Source organism: Anabas testudineus, chromosome 18, assembly GCF_900324465.2.
Source record: "Anabas testudineus chromosome 18, fAnaTes1.2, whole genome shotgun sequence".
Taxonomy (NCBI): Eukaryota; Metazoa; Chordata; class Actinopteri; order Anabantiformes; family Anabantidae; genus Anabas; species Anabas testudineus.
The window spans coordinates 12,434,307-12,455,172 of record NC_046627.1 but is presented as its reverse complement, the minus strand read 5'-3'; the positions used below and the strand labels follow the sequence as shown (position 1 = coordinate 12,455,172).

Below are 20,866 nucleotides of genomic sequence, written 5' to 3'. Positions count from 1 at the left end.
TACTGCTGCTACTGCCACTACTCCTATCTTTTGATAGGAGCAGTGACTGAAAACTGGCTGTGATGTCACATATAAAACTGTGATTGTTGTTTGATGGATATTTTTATGTATTTTTTTTTAACAGTCATTGAACCTAACATCATTTAACATGTTTTGTTAAACAATTTTTCGCATGAATCTATTAAAAACATTTAGGATCTGTTCACACAGTAGTCATTTATCAAAAAGCTCTGTGGTTTAGATGTGAATTTAGTTTTTTTGCAAGCCTGAAGACAAATCTTGTCTGAATGACATAAAATATAAATGGAGGTGGTCATCAGCAATGGAAGGAAATGACTGAATATTAGAAGTCTAATTATACCAGGCTCTTTGTAGCTGCTGGTGGTTCAAAAAGGAAATAATTGTATTATTTATTATTATGTATTGATGCAGGCTGTTTGATATTGAGGTTCTTTATCTACCACAATGAAACCGTAAAAGTTGTTACCAATTTGCAGGTGTTAACTTTTTTAATTATTTAGTATTATTTACATTATATCAGTAAGAAACATACTAAACACTGAAGGCAAGATTGATTCATTTAGGTTTTCAGGACATCCTGGAAGAAAACATCATGCTGTCTGTGAGTAAATTCCAAAAGTTCACCAATGCCTGGTTCAGAGGTTGTCCTGGAAGTCCACAGTTTAAAGTCATTATGTAAAGGTAATAAAGGTTAATTGGTCACCGTGTATTCTGCCTCTTGCTCAATTAAATGTCCTATCTCACGTGTGTTTGCAACTCAATTTTCTGTAGTTAAGACTGTAAATAAACTGCTGTTTGGCTTTTTATGGAAAATTTTAAAACAACAAAAAACACATTAGAGTGAAGAGTTTCTTTTCTTGTTGCTTTTTACTTTGTATCTGTGTTCGTTTGTTGTTAATTGTGGGAGTTAGTAAAGAAGATTTAATATAAGTATCATAACTCCATATTCTGTGGTGAACTCTAGTTCAACTGACTTACGGTACTTTGCTCCTGGAAACTGGAGTCAGACTTGAAAAAAATCTCTTCTCACATTGGAACATGTGACCTCCTAGAAACCAAAAGTAAAACTTTGTTTGCTGACATATTGATGGCAGCAGCTGCTTGTCGTTTCTTATACTTTCCGTTATATTTAGAACACATCGAATTACAAATGAACCACGTTTAATCTATTTTCTATCAGGTACAATGGTTCAAGTTTATACTTGTTTAATAAAAGTGACTTTAATGTTACTGTTGCCAACTCTCCCTGTGGTTCTAACAGGTAGGTTATTCTTCCTTTTTACTGATCTGCACTTTATTATTTCGAGCCAGCTTTGACTAAAACCCCTTCAATCCAACAGTATCAGCCTGTTCTCTAAGTGTCTTTGCTGTTTCTCTGACTCTGAAAATAAATATGTGTCCTGGTGATCGGTCCAGTGGTTCTGTTGTACAGAATCTCCAGCACCAGTCTGCTGCTGACTCTCTTGACATGAATATCAGAGCAGAGAAACAGAAAAGCTTCAATCTAGTTTTTCCTCTAACAGCATTAACTGCGTCAGACAACAGAGAATAGAGAAGTGACATCAGGACCACAGCTCCCAGAGAAGTTATAGTCTCTGATGATTAAATAAGCTAATGCTGTATAGGTTTTCACTGGTTTCACCACAGATTATTTTAAGTTCATTAAACCAGGCTTCTCAAAAACTCAGAACAAAAGTAATTCTATTCATTGTATGTGTTTTCTCTATTATCAATACTTGATTTATTTACTAATTCTCCCTGTGTGCTGTAAACTGCAAGTAAAGCATTTAGCAGTAATAAAATGACGAAGGAACAATTATATATTATATACTATGTTAATAAGTAGGTAATAAGTTAAATACTGACATTAAAATCATAATTGAAACAGTTTAAACAACAAAATCTGTCACTTCATAAAATTAAACAACTCTATTATGTCTTAAAAGAACTGTAATAAACAACAAGAATAAAATGTTTTTGTTAAATTAAATGTGCTTTGCTTTAAAAACAATGAGGATAAACATGTGATTTTTTATTACGATTCCTCCCTTCGTCCCTGTCTGTGGGTTTTGTTTTTGTTTTGTTGCTCACTCTCCTACAGCACCCATATATGGGCTTCCTCTTCCTCCACTCACCTGACTCATAATTACTGATGCATTTCACCTGTTAGTCTTTGTCTCCTTATAAGCACCCATCAGTCCTCTGTTTAATTGCTGGTTTGTTGCATTACTCATGGATCTACTCCCCTTTTTTGTTTCTTTGTTTCTTTGTTTCTTTGTTTCTTTGTTTCTTTGTTTCTTTGTTTCTTTGTTGGACTCTGTTTGTTTCACCTGGACTGCAGTTCAGTTTGTTGGACCTTGTTTTTGTTTGTGAGTTTATGTCTTTACCTACCATTGCAGTGTCTTTTAGTTGTTACTTTGTCTGTTAGTTTTTTTTTGTCCGCATTAGTACGTAGTTTTTTGTTGTTGCTTTGTTTGGTTCGTATGTTTGTTTGCGTCTTCCTGCCTTAAGCAGTGACTTTGTATTTCTTATAAGTGAGTTTATAGTTCGTAGTTTGGTGCTTTTATTGATTAGTTGATACTTTTGTATGTTTTAGTTGGATTACTAGTTCGTATTCATGCCTGTGTTACTTTTAGGTTGATACTTAGTATGTCAGGTTATGGTTTTGTTTGTATTTTTACACCGTGTTGTTTTGGGTCTCTTTACGTTGTTACTTTGTTAGTTTTTGGTAGTTCCTTGTTTCCGCTGCCCTTTTGTTAATAAATAACCTTTTGTTTTGTACTTGGTCTCCCTCATTCTATTTGTCAGTTTGTGACAGATTTATCACAGAACTGGAGCATTTGATTTGTTTCTTCATTATCTCTGTAATAATAAGTCCTATGTTTTGTCACACCATTTCAGGTGACTCCATTCGTCCTGACCCTGGAGCTGTGGTTGGTGTCGTGGTTACTTGCCTTGGGTTCAGCAGCAGATTTTATTTTGTGGAAACATCAGAAGTAAGTCTCATAAAGTCCATGGTTTTATAACATTTGGTAGCAAATAAAATATTTATATGTAGGTTTAATGAAGGCTGTTTGATATTGAGATACTGTATTTACCACAATTTGCAAAAGTTGTTAGCAACTTCCAGGTGTTTACTTTTTTAATTATTTAGTTTTATTTACTGTATATCTGGGGCTAAATGGTTTCATTATTGGCTACATGCATAATCCTAAAAATACTGAGGTGTCAGTCAATAACAAACATACTAAACACTAAAACTAAGATTGATTAATTTAGGTTCTAGGACGTCCTGGATGAAAACATCACGTTGTCTGTGAGTAAACTGAAGCATGTGTGTCATTGAACCTACCAACAGAATAATGATCCCAAACATACCTCAAAGTCCACCAAGGCCTTGTTCAGAGGTTGTCCTGCAAGATTCTACAGTGATCATCACTGTCATCTCACTTAAATCATTTACACTTCAAAATATCTGTTAGGATTTGAAGACGGTGGTTGCAGTATTGAACTGGAGGCCATTACGCATGAGAAATGGACCAAGATTCATCAGGAACGCTGCCAGAAGCTGATGCCTTGCTCTAAATCATGTTTGCCGCAGGTCACTATAGTAAATTTTGTTTCACTGAGTATGAGTAGTAAAAGATGCTTGTCATGAAGGGTTGAACACTTTTGAGACTACAGTAGTCATTGAAAGTTGTGTTTTGTGTTCAATTTGAAAGAACTGCTTTAAGCATTTTTTGTGCTGAGTTAAACTGTTCATTTGTTTGATTTGTGCATCAAAAAAGAGCTGGCCCTCTGATTTTAAAGTGAAAAATGTCACAGCTTACTCTGAGTTTGTTAATGTCAGTATTTCATTTTTTATCTCATAAGCTCGTTATGCAGACACTGAGAGCTGGAACCCTTGAACGATATTTAAAAAGATAAACATAAAAGTTGTAGATGTCATTAACGCACAAGAATAATCAGCAGAGAGATGAGTATGATGGATATAGAAACACTTCTGAATATAATACAGTCATGTAAAACAGTACTAACTAATGTACACCCATTATCAACAACATATGTAAACAACACCTGGTGGTGTTAATGCATAAAAATGTAAATATTACAAAAAACCAACAACATAAAAACTAAACATATTGATAGAAAAAGTCCACAGTTCAAAGTCATCATTAAGGTTAATTGGTGACCTTGTACCCTGACCTATCTCATGTTTCCTGCTCAGTTTGCTGCAGCTAAGACTGTAAATAAACTGCTGTTTGGCTTTTTAAGGAATAAGTTAAAACACAACAAAAAAAATCAAGCACAGTAGAGTTAGTTACTTTTCTTGTTTGATTTTTACTTCATGTCTGTGTTCAGAATCAGAAGCCTTTATTGTCATTGTACAGAATACAACAAAATTATAGCAGCCTAGGTACTATAAATCTAAATCTAATAATTATTGATTTGTTGTTTATTGTGGGATTTGGTATCATAACTCCAGATTCTGTGGTGACCTGTAATGACCTGTAGTTCAACTGTCTCACGGTGCTTTCCTCCTGGAAACTGGGATCTATTCTCAGATTGAATTTTTTTTTAAATACTTTCGGTATCCCTGTCGGGAAGTTGTTTGGACAGCTGCATTAGATGACGGAGAAACTTTGAGGTCGGTGTCAAGTGTCGGTGGGTTTATAGACGACTGCTCTACCAACTGAAAAAAGAAAGTAAACCAGCAGCTGCTTGTCACTTCTTATACTTACCATTATATTTATAACGGATCAAAGACACTAATGAACCACGTTTAATCTATTTTATAACAGGTACAATGGTCCAAGTTTTGTATTTGTCCAACAACAGTGACTTTAATGTTACTGTTGTCAACTCTCCCTGTGACTCTAACAGGTAGGTTATTCTTTCTTTTTACTGATGTGCACTTTATTATTTTGAGCCAGCTTTGACTAAAACCCTTTCACTTCAACACTATCAGCCTGTTTTCTAATTGTCTCTGTTGGAAACAACAACATCCGATATGACTTTCATGCAAACCATTAGTGCAGTAAATGTCTGCTGTCTGCAGCCTGTGGAGGACAGTTTGTCTTCTAAAGCTGCAGTTAGGGGAGATGAATATCGGAATATTAAAAATATTAGTGGGAGCAGGAATACATTACATAGATACAAAGACATTTTGAGTGTGTCTTGTTTCAGTCGAACTGTGGTTCTGTGGAACAGAACCTCCAGCAACAGTCTGAATATCAGAGCAAAGTAATTGGAATTGTGACTAGTGAAAATGTGTTTACTGATATCTTCAGTTACAGTTTTGACATAACAACAGGTTCCCAGTCTTAACAACAAACACCCTTAGACTTGCACGTGACTGAATTGAAAGGGAGAAATCGGGCCAATATATAAGTATATATGTATATATATATTCACAGTATAACACTAGCTATTGTCTGAGGCTTTTCACACTCTAGACAAGTAGCTACACATTGCATTTCTGATGTCACTATATTCTTGCTGTGCATGCCCCTCCTCATGACCACCCACTACTACTACTTGTTCAGTCTCTGTCAACAAATTCCTCACTCTGTACCTCAGTAATTGTGTAACGCACAGCAATCAAGTCCAAATGCTCTTGTATCAAGACAGAATTTGTGTTTTTTATCAAAAAAACATCTCATCTCAACTCTTCGCTGGCAGTTTATTTAAAATGCTGAGAATGTACATTTGAATAAGACTTGTTGATTAGTACAAAACTAATTACTTAATAAAACATTATTGTGTTGCATACGGAACAACTAATTGACTTTTTGTAACTTTCAAAATTTTAATGATTTAATTTAGTATACATACCTGATGGATCTTTGGCTGATGAACACCTCACAGTTCAATAAGATCAATGCACTCTTCCTACTGTATTGTCTTGATTTGCGCCTTCGGTGGCTCCAGTGCATCAATATATTCATTTTCAGGCGAAACTGTGCTTCATTTTCAAACTGTAGGATCTGCTTGAAGTGGTAAATGCAAGTTCTCTCGTAGTTTGAAGTGATGTGTTTTGGTACGCTCAGATATTTCTGTGTGTGAAATGAAACCAAACCAAGGAGACATTTCTACAAGTTTACTAACTCTTCAACTGATTCGGACCAAAGCAAACATGTTAAAGTGTGAAAGCACCCTAAACCTGTGGTAGCAGCACAACTTTGACTTGATGACCTATTTTTTTTATTTGATGAAGACAACGAGCATCCGAGGTAGTGTGAGATGTTAGTAGAAATCAGGGCTGCGTATAGGAAGGAGTGTAACTGTTTCAGTAACACCCTAAGTATGAGAGTACATTTCTACAGCCTGATCTTCTTATTTATTAAACAGTCTAATGACATTTGGCTTCTCCTTCAAGACACGTCAGCTCGTCATGTCATGTCATGTCAGGATACATATTTTTATTTAAGTTGGGTTGACACAATTTCCCACAACACAGACACTGAGCCTGGACTAGATACACGGCATTGCAGAAGAATGGCAGTGTCTTCACTCTACCTGGTGCTGTGTAAGTGTTTTGACTTAAGTATATTTTGTCATTTTTTTATCTCTTTGCATCAAGTTACCTGACAAATTCACACATAAGTGGATCTTCTGGTTCTATCGTCACTTAGAAATCATCTAGACCCAAAGAATCTTTAAACACTAGCTGCACATGCAGCCTCATCCAAAGGTTCTGTCTCTGAACTTCTTTGCAGGAACAATTTCCAATTGCTCCCTTAGTAAAAACTGTGATTCAAAATCTTTATATAATTATTGCAGCTAAGACTATTAGGCAGGTTTGAACGAACAAAAACACTTCACGGATGTGATTGAGGGTGGTTCTCATTGAACAAGAAGCGCTGCAGCAACAACTCTTTGCTCGCAGCTTCAGCGATGATGCACATGAAGGGACGTTCACCGACTCTGCAGTTTACACACAGGCAATTGTGCAAAATAAAATTAGAGCTTTATCTGTTCAGTCTGATCTGCACAGTACTTAGAATTCATAATGGTTTAGCCTGAGAACGTGTTGGTCTGGATACTAGAAGAACTGCAAGCAATGTGAATAAAATGCGAATGCTGACTGGCACCATTAGCTCTCATATTTCTGCATCAGAGTCATCATCCTACAGACTGTCCTGAAGCATAAGTGAAACTTTAATACCATCACTCTTAGTGGAAATATTAAAATACATTGAAATAATCGTCAGCAGTTTTAATGAAAAGACTGATAAAAGAGATTAAATGAAGATGAGATGAGAGGGTCTCAATTTTTTATGCTGTTTTGCTTCAGTGTTTGTTGTTCACTATAATTAGATATGTATCCGTGCTTTAGTTGATGTTTTTTTTTTCTTTTTCTTTGTTCTTGTAGGAAACAATACACTGAAATGTTCAACTGAGAAAATCACAGTCTCAGCTGCTGATGATGTCATTCTACAGTGTCGTCTTGAACCTCCCATCAGTGCTGAATCCATGAGAATAGAGTGGACCAGACCTGATCTGCTCCCATGTATTAGAGCCTCAGTTCATACTCATAAAGATGGACGTTTTCTATATGAGGAACAAAATCCAGTCTATAATAATCGCTCCAGTCTGTTTGTCGATCAGCTGATCAATGGAAATGTCTCCTTGAAAGTCTCCAGAGTGACTCCATCTGATACAGGGAAATACAGATGTTACCTTCCCTCAATCCACCAGGAAGCTGTTATCGAACTCAGTGTTGGTAAATCAGACTGTTTTAAAATAAGAGGGTTATTTGAGATAAACTGTATCTAGGTGGTTTGATGGAACTAATGAATAAAGTTTTTTTTCAAGCAGGATTTTTTTGAGTAATAGAAAAGTTTTTATTAATGCTAATAAATACTAATAAAATGTTGCTGGTTTTATTTACAGTGAATATGTTTAATTAAGGAACCTGACAAACTCTTTAAGTTAAAACAGATGAGTTGTGTTAACAGGTTATTACTATTTCTGCTTAAGAAAAAAATCTGAATATTTTTCTACTTGTCTATATTATATTTAATTAGTGTTCTTTCTTACAGGTCATGATGGTTTTGTTCCTCCAGACAGTTTTATGGAACATAAACCAGTAGAAGCTGTGGTCGGCAGTGACGTTATTCTTCCTTGTGTTTCAACGTTCAATATCAGTGTGGACGATCATATACTGGAGTGGAACAAAGACGATGAAGAGATTTACACTGTTCAAGATGGACGAGGTTCTACTCAGGTTGATGATTATAAATACAGAACATCTGTCTCCGTTGAAGAACTCAAGAAAAACAACGTCTCACTCAAACTCTCTGGAGTGAAGGAAACAGACAAAGGAGATTACTGTTGCTGTATTAAACTGGACAGAGACAATATAAAATGCACTAAAGTGACTCTTGGTAAGTATTTAAAGTCTGCTTATTTACAGTGATTATATTCTATTATAAACTATGTTGATAATCATAGTAACAAACCTTCATCAGATTCTCACAGCAGCTTCTTTACTCTCTAAATACTGACATTAAAAATCATCACTGAAACAGTTTCAACAACTCAATCTGACATTAAAACACTTTGAAACTGTTTAAGGCGGCTGATGTTTTAATCATAAAGATAATTGAATGTTCAAAGAGGTGGAAATAACATGACTTCATAATTTTGTGTCTGTAATTCTACATGTTTTAATAATGATCTGTATGACTTAACATAACTTAACTATTTTACAGAGGTGAATAAAGAAAAGAAGCAACCTGAAGACAAACAGCAGAGAAATGCTGGAGGTAAAATTAAAATGATTCGTTTTGTGCTATTCAAAGCATATTTTTATTTTTGAGCACAGCACAGTCATGGTCTCTGACTGGATAGAAAATACCAGGTGATTTTTGTTTTTTTTTAATAATTTTATATACTTGTATGTTTCCTACATAATTCCGATGATCTCAGTAACATTTATCTTCTTAACCATAGCGTCTGTGAGGTGAACTTTTAGCAGTGCAGCCGGAGCAGAACTGTGATCCTACGTCATTACATTTGACAATCTATGTCTATAATGAACTTTTGAAAGAAGAATAAAACAAACATATATGGTCTGTTACACAAGAAACATGTTTTGAACATAGTGGGAATAAACATATGATTTCTCACAGAACTGAAACTATTTTCTTGTCTCCTTTGTTTCTCTCCATGTTTGTGTTTTTGTGTCATTTCAGCTGATCCCCTGTTCACTGACTCCATTGAAGCTTTGGTTGGAATCGTTGCTGTTTGCCTTTTAGCTGCACTTGTTGGTTTTGTTTTGTGGAAATATCGAAGTAAGTCGCATCATTTTTAAAAGTTCTATAACATTTGCTAACAAATCAAATAATGATTAAACGAAAAGGGGAATCTGTTGATTATTGTTGTATTTGTTTTGTCATTCCTAAACACATTAAATCCACATTTTAAATCACAAAATGAAAGAACATGTTAAATAAATTTATCACGGTCTCAGCAAATCTCAAAGATTAAAACTGGTGAACTATCTGTGTGAAAATGATGTCTGCTGCTTCCTGAACCACTCACTGGACGTGGTCCGCAGCATCGTGTTGAAACATTAATCACTGCAGTAATTATCCAGTGGAAGAATAGTTTTTGTGAATGTTTTGTTCTTTCTTTGTGTTGAAAGTTTCTGTTTAAGTGACACAGACCTTTGGTTTAGTTCATCTGAACTTAACCATCAACAGAAAAGGCAGTTTGGACGGACATGATGAAAATAACCAGTTTTGTGTTATGTTGGTTCATGCGCAGGATGTGACAGGAGGAGACCTGACAGGACAAACGTGGATGGTAATCTGGGGACGAATGTTAAGAGAGCTCAACTTCTCAACCTGGATGTGTGAACAACACTGACAACAGCAGTGGTTGAGTATATGTCTTATAAAAAAAGAAAGGAATACAATCAGATATCTGTAAAGTATTAAAGCAGAAACATCTGAGTGAAATATTTTCTATCAAATAGAAACTAGTTTTAACTAACAGTGAAATCTTCAATGTGTGAATGAAGATTGTAATATTGTATTTAACTACAATATTACAAAATGTAAGTAGAGAATTGTGTTTTCATGGTGATTTCCTCCAAAACAGTTTTTAAAACAAAATAACAACAAGGTTGTTCTCTGACTATTTTGTCCTTTAACTTCTTGTCTGTAGCTGAAGTGAGGACAAATCCTCTGTTGTTGTGTGATCCCTTTATTCCTTTATTTACAGTAAGCAAAACTAGCACCAACCACTACAGCATCACTACACAGATCAGTACCTAATCCCCACCTTGGGTTGGGATTCACCTCCAGCCGCTACAGCCAAGAGTGGTGATAAGGAGGGCGCACCCTACTGCCAAGTAGCTGGAGGCGCTGTATATTTGTGTTATTTTGATTTTTGTGGTTGTTTTAGTTTATATTGCAGCATTTTATATCTCTTCTTCAGATGACACCAGTAATACATCTGGAAACAAGTATGTCCTTAATAGTCAAGCAGACTACTGCGACTGTTTCTCGTTCAGTACCATAACATAATTTATTAATTTGATTATTGCAAATGTATCAGAATCAATCAGGTTTCAAATAGAAAGATTATAAAAAAATACATTGATGAAGCAAATATAATAATGAAAGTAAGGCAATAAAAGATCTGATGAAAGGGAGGAAAGTAGAAAGCAATGTTTTGTGTTGTGTGGTATGCAGATAATATAACATATATCATCAGACTTATTTACAATATTTAAACACAATTTGCCTGATGCAGGAATAAGTTTTCAGTTGCATCCTTCAGCTTGTCGAATGATTAGTAGGAACCATGTAAAAACGTTACTCCAGCATAAGCATCACACATTATATTTGCATGAGATGATAAAAATACTGTTGGGTAATACAAACCCTAAAAATAATAAAAACAAAACAGATTGCAGCTTTTTCTTTCTCCTCGTTGTTCTTCTTTTTCTTATTCCAATCACAAAACACCATCCATCATTCTAATCGGAGAGGACTAAAAGCTCTTTGAGCTGCAGAAGAGAAAAAAATAGAAAATGTTTTCTCAGTGGAGTATTTACAGTTATATAAAATTTTTTATTCATTTTCCAAACTGTTTTAAACAACGAGCACAGCAGTGAAAAGGGTAAATGATGTTACCACAGTTGACCCTACCGTCTGGCTGAACTGCACCTTTTCATCATCATAAATCTATAGTACACTGTACTGAAGGTGGGCCTACATGATCTCTTGTCTTTGGAGGGTGTTGAGTCAATCTAATCATATAACAATGTACTCAACACTGTTTTTTGTTTTTATTTTATCCATATAATTTATGATGTAATCGGAGACACTATCTCAAGCAAATCAGTGGTTTTCTGTCTTGGTGTTTTACTTTTGATCTCATTTGGAATTTCAGACTTGGACCTGACAAGTATTAAACAAAATAAACCTCAGTTCCTGTCATTTTATTTAATATTTTATCACAGTATATTTTGGTTTACAGCTTCTTTAAGTCCACCAAACCTTTTACAAAGTGCCAATTTGTAAACACCTAGAATTGTCACTAGGTGGCAGTATAAAGATGGTATTTGTAGTTAATGACAACAGATGAAGTGAGAATTAACACAACTACACAGACTTAATGTATTTACAGTCTGCTGAATGCTTGTATGTTGATATCTGTGTTATCTACCTGACATGATGTTGACCCTGATTTGTCACAGAAGGTCAAAAGAAACATCAATAAAGAGCTCAATATATTATTTTGTCATTAGTTTTTTTCAGAGGTGTCTTATCTCGAGCCCATCTTTGGTATTTAAATATAAACACGATTAAACAATGACAGCGTACAGGAGGAGCAGCAGGATGATAAACACCACCACCACGTGACTCTCCTTTTGTGGGGTGTTGACACTTGTAGGAACCTTCGTTAAACTTAGACACTGACGGAAACAACATCTTTCCTTCAGGGTTGGTCCCGATGAAGACGCCGTCTTTAAAGAAGGTAGCTCTGAACTGTGACGTTGAATACATTGCATATATTTCCTTATATGAGCAAAGAAGCGTCACTTCGTCTCCTTCTCCTGCAGGACGAGCAGGACTCTCCAGGATCACATCAGACACAGAGAAACAGGGATAACTGGCTTGCGTTCATAGCGTCGTCGCTTTTTGATCCTTCCCTCTTTCTATCATTGTGAAGCAGAATTCACCAAGCGTTGGATTGTTCACCCACTAATAGGGAACGTGAGCTGGGTTTAGACCGTGAGACAGGTTAGTTTTACCCTACTGATGATGTGTTGTTGCAATAGTGGTTCTGCCTCTGGTCATATGTTTGTGTGTTTTAGTATATTTAAATAAACCAACAAGCACAGTGATTTAAGAACCCAATGTTTTGTGGACTGTCCAATAACTGTATATGTAGAAAACACTGACTTATTTTAATTTACTTCTTTTGGCAGAACAACATACTTATCATAAGAAGACTACTGTCACCATTAGGTAACATTGAAACTAGATTGTTGGAGCTATTGTGCAGAACGTTTTGTTGCATTGCACACACTTGAACACATGAACACATTATTATTATAGGTGTTTCTTTTAGAAAGGTGTTGCTGGTGCTGGTTCAATAAAGTGACCGTATTGTGCTTAATGTAGTTTACTTTGCTGATATGAGATTATATGATATTCAGGTTTTGAAAGTTCACATACAGACCTTAATGCCTTTTACTGCAACAGTTCCTCCCGTTATGAAACTATTTTGAGCTCCTGTGTTTTTGGTGCAAATCCACAAGCTGCTTCCACACAGATTAATTAATATACAGCAGTATCTCCCAGTCTGTGTTCTAGTAACTTAATTATCTACCATACAGTACTTAATTCAGAGCTATTGAAGATAACGATCCTGTTAAGACTCTAACTTCACTCTCTGTGCACTAGAACTATGTATTTAATTTTAACTTTAAGTTAGTTAAAGTTAGTTGTACAAGTTAAATTGTTCATGTTTGATTTGTGCATTAAAAAAGAGCTGGCCCTCTGATTTTAAAATGAAAAATCTCACAGCTTACTCTGAGTTTATTAATGTCATTATTTAATTTTCTGGATTAAGATGGAGACATGTCTCAGGCCTAAAAACAGAACTTTATTATAATCAAGTCTGGATGAAGTCGTGTAGAAGACAGAATGTTACCAATTTTACAAATCCTGGTTTAAATATCAGAGTTTTACTTTATGAAGAATTATTTTGTTCAGGTTAGTGTCACCATGGTGACACTGGTATGTTTGAAAAACAGAGACCAGGATGTTTCAAAGAGCAAAATCCAGGAACAACATTAGTGAAAAAAAAAGCATAATATGAACAATATTTTAATAATATAAAAACTATATGAAAATAACTTTTGTAGTTGTAAATAACACACAAATAATCAGCAGAGGGATTCAAGATTGAAAAAAAACTTTATTAATCCCAGAGGGAAATTGTTTTGCCTCATTACAGTTGATTTCAACAAAGACAGAAAGAAAGGAAACCACAACCAGGAAAGATCCACATCAACACAAATACACAATAAAATCAATATGGAAAATTCATGTACAGAATATGTGCGATGGATGAGATTAGATATATAGATCTGTAAAATAGATAGAATATTTATAGTCTAGGGTTGTCACCGTTTCAGCCTGGCGCCTGCCCATCTGTGGGTTTTCCTCCTTTCTCCCTCTGGTCTCCACCTACCAGCCACTTCTCTACCTGCTCTCCCAGTCATTCATTGCACATTGATAGATAGATACTTTATTGATCCCCAAGGGGAAACACACAAAACATTTGAACATTGAGTAACATAATCTACACAACAATACACGAGACACAGTATAAGAATGACACACAGTATAGACAGTAATACCAACAAAACACACTGTAGGACTTGAATGTAAAGTGACTTAGTTACACATTGTTAAACCATCAGCGTGGACACTGACTCTATGTCAGGGAGTCATTGTACAGGCTGATGGCTGTTGGCACAAATGACTTCCTGAACCGTTCCTTGTCACAGCAGAGCTGGAGAAGTCTCTGACTAAAACTGCTCTGCTGTTTGATAAGCAGGCTGTGGAGAGGATGTGAGCTGTTCTCCATGATGCTCAGCAGTTTGTGCAGCATCCTCCTCTCCACCACCTGCTCTAAAGGTTCCAGAGGAGCCCCCAGCACAGAGCCAGCTTTCCTGATCAGCTTATTCAGTTTCTTAGTGTCGCTGGCTCTGATGCTGCTGCCCCAGCAGACGACAGCAAAGAATAACAGACTGGTAGAAGATCTGCAGCATCTTGTTGCACACATTAAAGGACCTGAGCTTCCTCAGGAAGTAGAGTCTACTCTGTCCCTTTCTGTATACAGCCTTTACCTGTGTTCCCCTCTCCCTACAAAAACTCTCCTCAGTCCTCTCCCCTCTTTCAGATCGTCCTCATTCCCCTGCCTGCTACTTGCCTGCTACTTGCCTGCTACTGTACCCGCTACTGTCCCAGCCTGCTATCAACCCTGCTCCTGCTACCAGTCCTGTTCCTAGCCATTCTCATCAGCTCTGTTTTCTTCCCCCCTGGATCCTCTGGACTCTGTGAACTTTTGGACTTTCATTACCTGTTTCTGTGAGTTGTCTGCCTGCCATTGAGCAGTGGTTTTCTTTTGTACTTCTTGTTTTGCTACTTTGTTCCCTGCCACATTGGCAGTTTTATGTTAGTTTGTCTTAGTTTTTGTAATGTCTGTTGACACCCCCTTAGTTCCCTTTTTTGTGTACTTTCATATGAAGAAATCCAGTTTTCGGTCATCCCTGCCTCGTCCCCCCCCCCCCCCCACACACACACACACACACACACACACACACACACACACGCACACACACGCACACACACTTGTGACAAGGGTTGAATGACAGAAATATATATGACAGAAAGTTTCACTTCCCCCACCGTTTACAGAAAGGGAAGGAAGTAGAGCGTGATGGCCACAGGTAGAGAGGATCTCCTGTGGTTCTCTGTGGAGAACTTAATGTTGATCAGTCTTTGGCTGAACGTGCTCATCTGTCCAGTCAACACACTGTGCAGTGGGTGGGAGGGATTGTCAAGGATTGAGAGGAGTTTGGACAGCATCCTCCTTTCAGCTACAACATGTAGAGGGTCCAGCTCCACCCCAGAACAGAGCCAGCCCTCCTAATCAGTTTGTTTAGTCTGTTAGTGTCTGACACCTTCATGTTGCTGCCCCAGCAGACCACAGCATAGAAGATGACACTGGAACCACAGACTCATAAAACATCCTCAGCATGGTGCTGCAGACCTTGAAGGACCTGAGATCATTTTGTTCCAGAAAGATAAAATCTCTCTGGAACAACATGATCTGAGAGGGTGTAAGTTTATCTACACAAAAACAATATAAATAAGAAAATAAAATACAATGAAAGATGTCACAAAGAAACAAACCGCAGCAGGGTTAATATAGTTTGAGGACATTTGGCTGTGAGCCCAGTGCTGCGAAGGAGGCAGAGGAAATGATTACGACTTTCATTTTGTGTCTTATTGATGGCAGCAGCATCCTGTGGTTTCTCATATTTAACGTTATATTTATAGCGGATCGAAACACAAATTAACCATGTTTAATCTATTTTCTATCAGGTACAATGGTCCAAGTTTTGATTTGTCCAACAAAAGTGACTTTAATATTACTGTTGTCAACTCTCCCTGCGGCTCTAACAGGTAGGTTATTCTTTCTTTTTACTGATCTGCACTTTATTATTTCCAGCCAGCTTTGACTAAAACCCTTTCACTCCATCTGTATCAGTCTGTTTTCTAAGTGTTTTTTTTACCGATATGACTTTCATGGAAACTATTAGTCCAGTAAAAGTCTTCTGTCCGCAGTCAGAGGGATGAATATGGGAATATTAAAAATATTACAGCTCAGCACAGAGCAGAGCAGGAATACAGTAGCTACATAGAGACAGAGACATTTTGGATTTGTCTTGTTTCAGTCGAGCTGTGGTCCTGTGAGACAGAACCTCCAGCAACAGTCTGCTGCTGATTCTCTTTACATGAATATCAGAGCAGAGAAACAGAAAAGTTTCAGTCTAGTGTTTCCTCCAACAGGAATAACTGCATCAGACAGCTCCTAGAGAAAACAGGAAGTTATAGTCTCTAATGATTAAATAAGCTAATGCTGTATAATTTTTCACCACAGATTATTTTAAGCTCATTAAACCAGGCTTCTCAAAAACTCAGAACAAAAGTTGTTCTATTCACTGTAAGGACCAAAACTAACAAAGTGATTTCTCTTGATTTATTACATAATTTCCTCGGTGTGCTGTAAACAGCAAGTTAAACCTTTAGCAGTAATAAAATGATAAAGGTAACACTTTCTAAAACAATAGATCTAATAAGGAACTGATTTTAAGCCTTTATGTATTGAAAACTGCTCCATCCATAATAATACATCTGCATTTATTAGTTGTTTATATTAATAAACTTATGATCGTCTAAAGTGTGCAATTATATCATTATCTTTCCAATTTTTTATGTTGTATTCTACTTCAATATTTGTTGTTCATAATAATTTGATATGTATCTGTGTTTTATTTGATGTTTTTCTTTGTTCTTGTAGGACACAATACACTGAAATGTTCAACTGAGAAAATCACAGTCTCAGCTGCTGATGATGTCATTCTACAGTGTCGTCTTGAACCTCCCATCAGTGCTGAATCCATGAGAATAGAGTGGACCAGACCTGATCTGCTCCCATGTATTAGAGGCTCTGTCCATACTCATGAAGATGGACGTTTTCTATATGAGGAACAAATTCCATCCTATAATAATCGCTCCAGTCTGTTTGTCGATCAGCTGATCAATGGAAATGTCTCTTTAAAAGTCTCCAGAGTGACTCCATCTGATACAGGGAAATACAGATGTTACCTTCCCTCAATCCACCAGGAAGTTGTTATTGAACTCACTGTTGGTAAGTCAGACGTATGACTTTTTTTTAATATCAGAGGTTTATTTGAAATATATCTAAGTGGTTTATTCTACTCAAGTTTGGATAGTGTAAGTACATTAATCATCAACTATTTTGATAATTGAATAATAGTTTTTTTTCAAGCAGGATTTTTTTTTTTTTGTCAGTGATAAAAAAGGTTTTTGTTAGTGCTAATAAATATTAATAAAATGTTCCTGGTTCTAAACAGATGTGATGTAACAGAGTTGTGTTAACTGGTTATTAACATTTTGCTCGAGAATATAATCTAAATATTTTTTCTACTTGTCTAAATTAAATTTTATTTGTTTTCTTTCTTACAGGTCATGATGGTTTTGTTCCTCCAGACAGCTTTATAGAACATAAACCAGTAGAAGCTGTGGTCGGCAGTGATGTGATTCTTCCATGTGTTTCAACGTTCAATATCAGTTTGGACGATCATATACTGGAGTGGAACAAAGATGATGAGGAGATTTACACTGTTCAAGACAGACGAGGTTCTACTCAGGTTGATGATTATAAAGACAGAACATCTGTGTCCATTGAAGAATTCAAGAAAAACAACGTCTCACTCAAACTCTCTGGAGTGAAGGAAACAGATAAAGGAGATTACTGTTGCTGTATTAAACTGGACAGAGACAATATAAAATGCACTAAAGTGACTCTTGGTAAGTATTTAAACTCCACTAATGTACAGTGATTATATTCTGTTGATAATCATAGTAACAAACCTTTATCAGATTCTCACAGTAGCCTTTTTACACTCTAAATACTGACATTAAAAATCATCACTGAAACAATTTAAACAACTCAATCTGACATTAAAACACTTTGAAACTGTTTAAGGCGGCTGATGTTTTAATCATAAAGATAATTGCATGTTGAAAGAAGTGGAAATAACAAGAATTTATAATTTTGTGTCTACAATTCTACATGTTTTTAATAATAATGGGTATGACTTATGTAACAGACGTAACCAAAGAAAGGAAGCAACATGAAGACGAACAGCAGACAAATGCTGAAGGTAATTTTTGAGGGTTTTCTAAATGACTCTATATAGTTGTATACGTTCTCTACATAATTCTGTAAGGTCTTAAACTGACATTGCCAAATGTCTTTAGCTGTCTTCTGTTATTTGTGTTTTAGGACCACATAAATCAACCTAATTGAAAATGATCTCAGTAACATTTAACGTTCTTAATCATAGCATCTGTGAGGTGAACCTTCAGCAGTATAGCCAGGGCAGACCTGTGATCCTACTTCATTTACAAACACGTTATGTCTGCAACATAAAATTCAATTCAATTCAATTCAATTTTATTTGTATAGCGCCAATTTACAACAGAAGTTATCTCAAGGCACTTTACAGTGTAAGGTTTAAGACCTTACAGAAAATATTTATACAAATAATTATAGAGAAAACCCAACAATCCCATTTGAGCAAGCTTTAGGCAACAGTGGAGAGGAAAAACTCCCTTTAGAGGAAGAAACCTCCAGCAGAACCAGGCTCATAGTGGGCGGCCATCTGCCTCGACCGGTTGGGGTGAGTGGGAAGAGAAGAGAGAAAAGAACAGCAGGCAACAAAAACAACAACAAGCAGCAAAAACATTGGGCAGATGAACTGGATTCTGGAGATGTACAGCTCCAGGCCGAGGATACCTGCAGAAAAGTACAGAGAGAGGGAGACAGAGAGGAGGAACCACAACTACAGGAGAGAGAAGACACAAAGTTAATGACATGCAATGGTGGCATTTGCATTGATACAGGAGAAAGGAGAGAGGAGAGGAACTCAGTTTATCAGTAAAATAAGAATAAAACAAACATATACAGTTTGTTACACAAGAAACATGTTTGGAACATAGTGGGAATAAACATATGATTTCTTACAGAACAATTTTCTTGTCTTCTTTGTATCTCTCTGTTTGTGTTCTGTCATTTCAGCTGATCCCCTGTTCGCTGACTCCATTGGAGCTCTGATTGGAAACGTGGCTGTTTGCCTTGTAGCTGCACTCGTTGGTTTTGTTTTCTGAAAATATTCAAGTAAGTGACATAATTTTTAGCAGTTTTTTAAAATTTGGCAGCAAATCAAATATTGATTTAAAAAAATATATATATTATTGTGTTATATTTGTTCCTTATTACTAAACACATGAAATCCACATTTTAAATCATAAAATGAAAAAACATGTTAAATGAAATTATTATGGTCTCAGCAAATTCCAAAGTTTGTCAATATAATATAAAAGTTTGAACTAAACCATCAACAGAAAAGGTAGTTTAGACGGACATGAATATAACCAGTTTTATGTTATGTTGGTTCCGGTGAAGGATGTGACAGGAGGAGACCTGACAGGCCAAACATGGACTGTAATCTGAGTAACAATGTTAAGAGAGCTCAACTTCTCAACCTGGATGTATGAACAACACTGACAACAGCAGTAGTTGAGTATATGTCTTATAACAAAGACAGGAATACACACATATCTGTAAAATATTAAAGCAGAAACATCAGATTTTCTTCAAAACACTATTATTAAGAAGTGTTTTAAAACCAAAATAGTAACAAGGAGGTTCTCTGACTAATTTGTCCTTTAATTTCTTGTCTGTATTTGAAGCGAGGACAAACATCTGTTGTTGTGTGAACAATTCATTCCTTCATTGAAGCAAAAACAGCATTAACCAATACAGGATCACTAATGATGATGAATTTACTGTCAATATTCACAAATGACTGTTCAAATGTTGAGTTAGTAAATCGTTTCATTTGTTTTTTTTTTACATTATTACAAACACTACTACTTTTTCTGATGCTAACCTGATATTGTGCGAAGCATAAGTTTTAAAGATGTTACTGACTTTCTTTTATGCTTTTTATTATATCTGTGTTGTATATGATCATACAACCAGCTATACTGATTCAATCTGTTCTCATTACTGTTGTCTATAATAACCAGTTTAAGTAGGATGCTATCCAACTTCCTGTGAAACACTGTAAAGGATCTGGCTATCCTTATTTTTATATGAATTTATTGCAAGTGTACACTGAACACACTGGTGGACTGAAACAGTATTGCTGTTACACTTTATATTGTTATGTCTCCACAAGTAACAATTTGACCACGATCCAACGGGTAATGTCGAGGCCTTAAAATATATATATGTATTGATGTTTTTGTATGCTTGTTACAAAGATAAAAAAAAAATTCCCCACTTGCCCCTTCCTTGGAGCGGTCTTATTCCTTCAAGCTTGGGTCCTCTACCAGAGGCCTGGGAGCTTGAGAATCCTGCGCAGTATTCTAGCTGTTCCTAGGACTGCACTCTTCTGGACAGAGATCTCAGATGTTGTTCCTGGGATCTGCTGGAGCCATTTTCCCAGTTTGGGAGTTACAGCCCCCAGTGTTCCTGTCACCACAGGTACCACTTGGGCCTTCACCTTCCACATCTTTTCCAGCTCTTCTTTCAGCCCTTGGTACTTCTCCATCTTCTCATGCGCCTTCTTCCTGATGTTGATGTCCTATCACTTGGGATTGCTACATCTATCACTACAGCCATGTTCTCCTTTTTGTCCACCACTGATATGTTGGGTTGGTTGGCCATTACCAGTTTGTCAGTCCCACAGGATCTTAGCTCTGTCATTCTCAACCACCTTTGGGGGTGTGTCCCATTTTGACTTCCAGCCTGTACTCGGCACAGATGTTCCTGTACACTATGCCGGCCACTCAGTCATGGTGTTCCATGTATGCCCTGCCTGCTAGCATCTTGCATCCCGCTGTTATGTGCTGGATTGTTTCAGGGGCATCTTTGCACAGCCTGCACCTGGGGTCCTGCCTGGTATGGTAGATCCCAGCCTCTATCG

General features: G+C 36.4%; 2 protein-coding genes across 9 annotated transcripts; both read left to right on the top strand.

Moving 5' to 3' along the window:
* Window positions 1–1,107: 1,107 nt before the first annotated feature.
* Window positions 1,108–10,553, top strand: LOC113168502 (V-set domain-containing T-cell activation inhibitor 1-like). 5 transcript variants are annotated; one of them, XM_026369554.1, is made up of 8 exons: window positions 1,108–1,282; window positions 2,923–3,017; window positions 7,397–7,747; window positions 8,067–8,411; window positions 8,739–8,792; window positions 9,222–9,320; window positions 9,796–9,908; window positions 10,255–10,553. In XM_026369554.1, the coding sequence occupies exons 3-7, from the start codon at window positions 7,498–7,500 to the stop codon at window positions 9,885–9,887; spliced, it is 840 nt and encodes a 279-aa protein (XP_026225339.1). In that variant the 5' UTR covers window positions 1,108–1,282; window positions 2,923–3,017; window positions 7,397–7,497; the 3' UTR covers window positions 9,888–9,908; window positions 10,255–10,553. The 5 variants fall into 5 exon arrangements, with proteins under 5 accessions (XP_026225339.1, XP_026225341.1, XP_026225340.1 ...); XM_026369556.1 differs by having other exon boundaries at window positions 1,116–1,201; XM_026369555.1 differs by lacking the exons at window positions 1,108–1,282; window positions 2,923–3,017 and adding exons at window positions 4,676–4,905; window positions 6,482–6,550.
* A 1,370-nt stretch (window positions 10,554–11,923) lies between these two features.
* On the top strand, window positions 11,924–20,650 carry LOC113168505 (V-set domain-containing T-cell activation inhibitor 1-like). 4 transcript variants are annotated; one of them, XM_026369564.2, is made up of 8 exons: window positions 11,924–12,018; window positions 12,104–12,284; window positions 15,666–15,746; window positions 16,645–16,995; window positions 17,334–17,678; window positions 17,981–18,034; window positions 18,952–19,050; window positions 19,339–20,650. In XM_026369564.2, exons 3-7 carry the CDS (start codon window positions 15,671–15,673, stop codon window positions 19,038–19,040), a joined length of 915 nt encoding a protein of 304 aa, XP_026225349.1. In that variant the 5' UTR covers window positions 11,924–12,018; window positions 12,104–12,284; window positions 15,666–15,670; the 3' UTR covers window positions 19,041–19,050; window positions 19,339–20,650. The 4 variants fall into 4 exon arrangements, with proteins under 4 accessions (XP_026225349.1, XP_026225348.1, XP_026225346.1 ...); XM_026369563.2 differs by adding an exon at window positions 12,473–12,512 and having other exon boundaries at window positions 18,952–20,650; XM_026369561.2 differs by having other exon boundaries at window positions 18,952–20,650.
* Window positions 20,651–20,866: the final 216 nt, after the last annotated feature.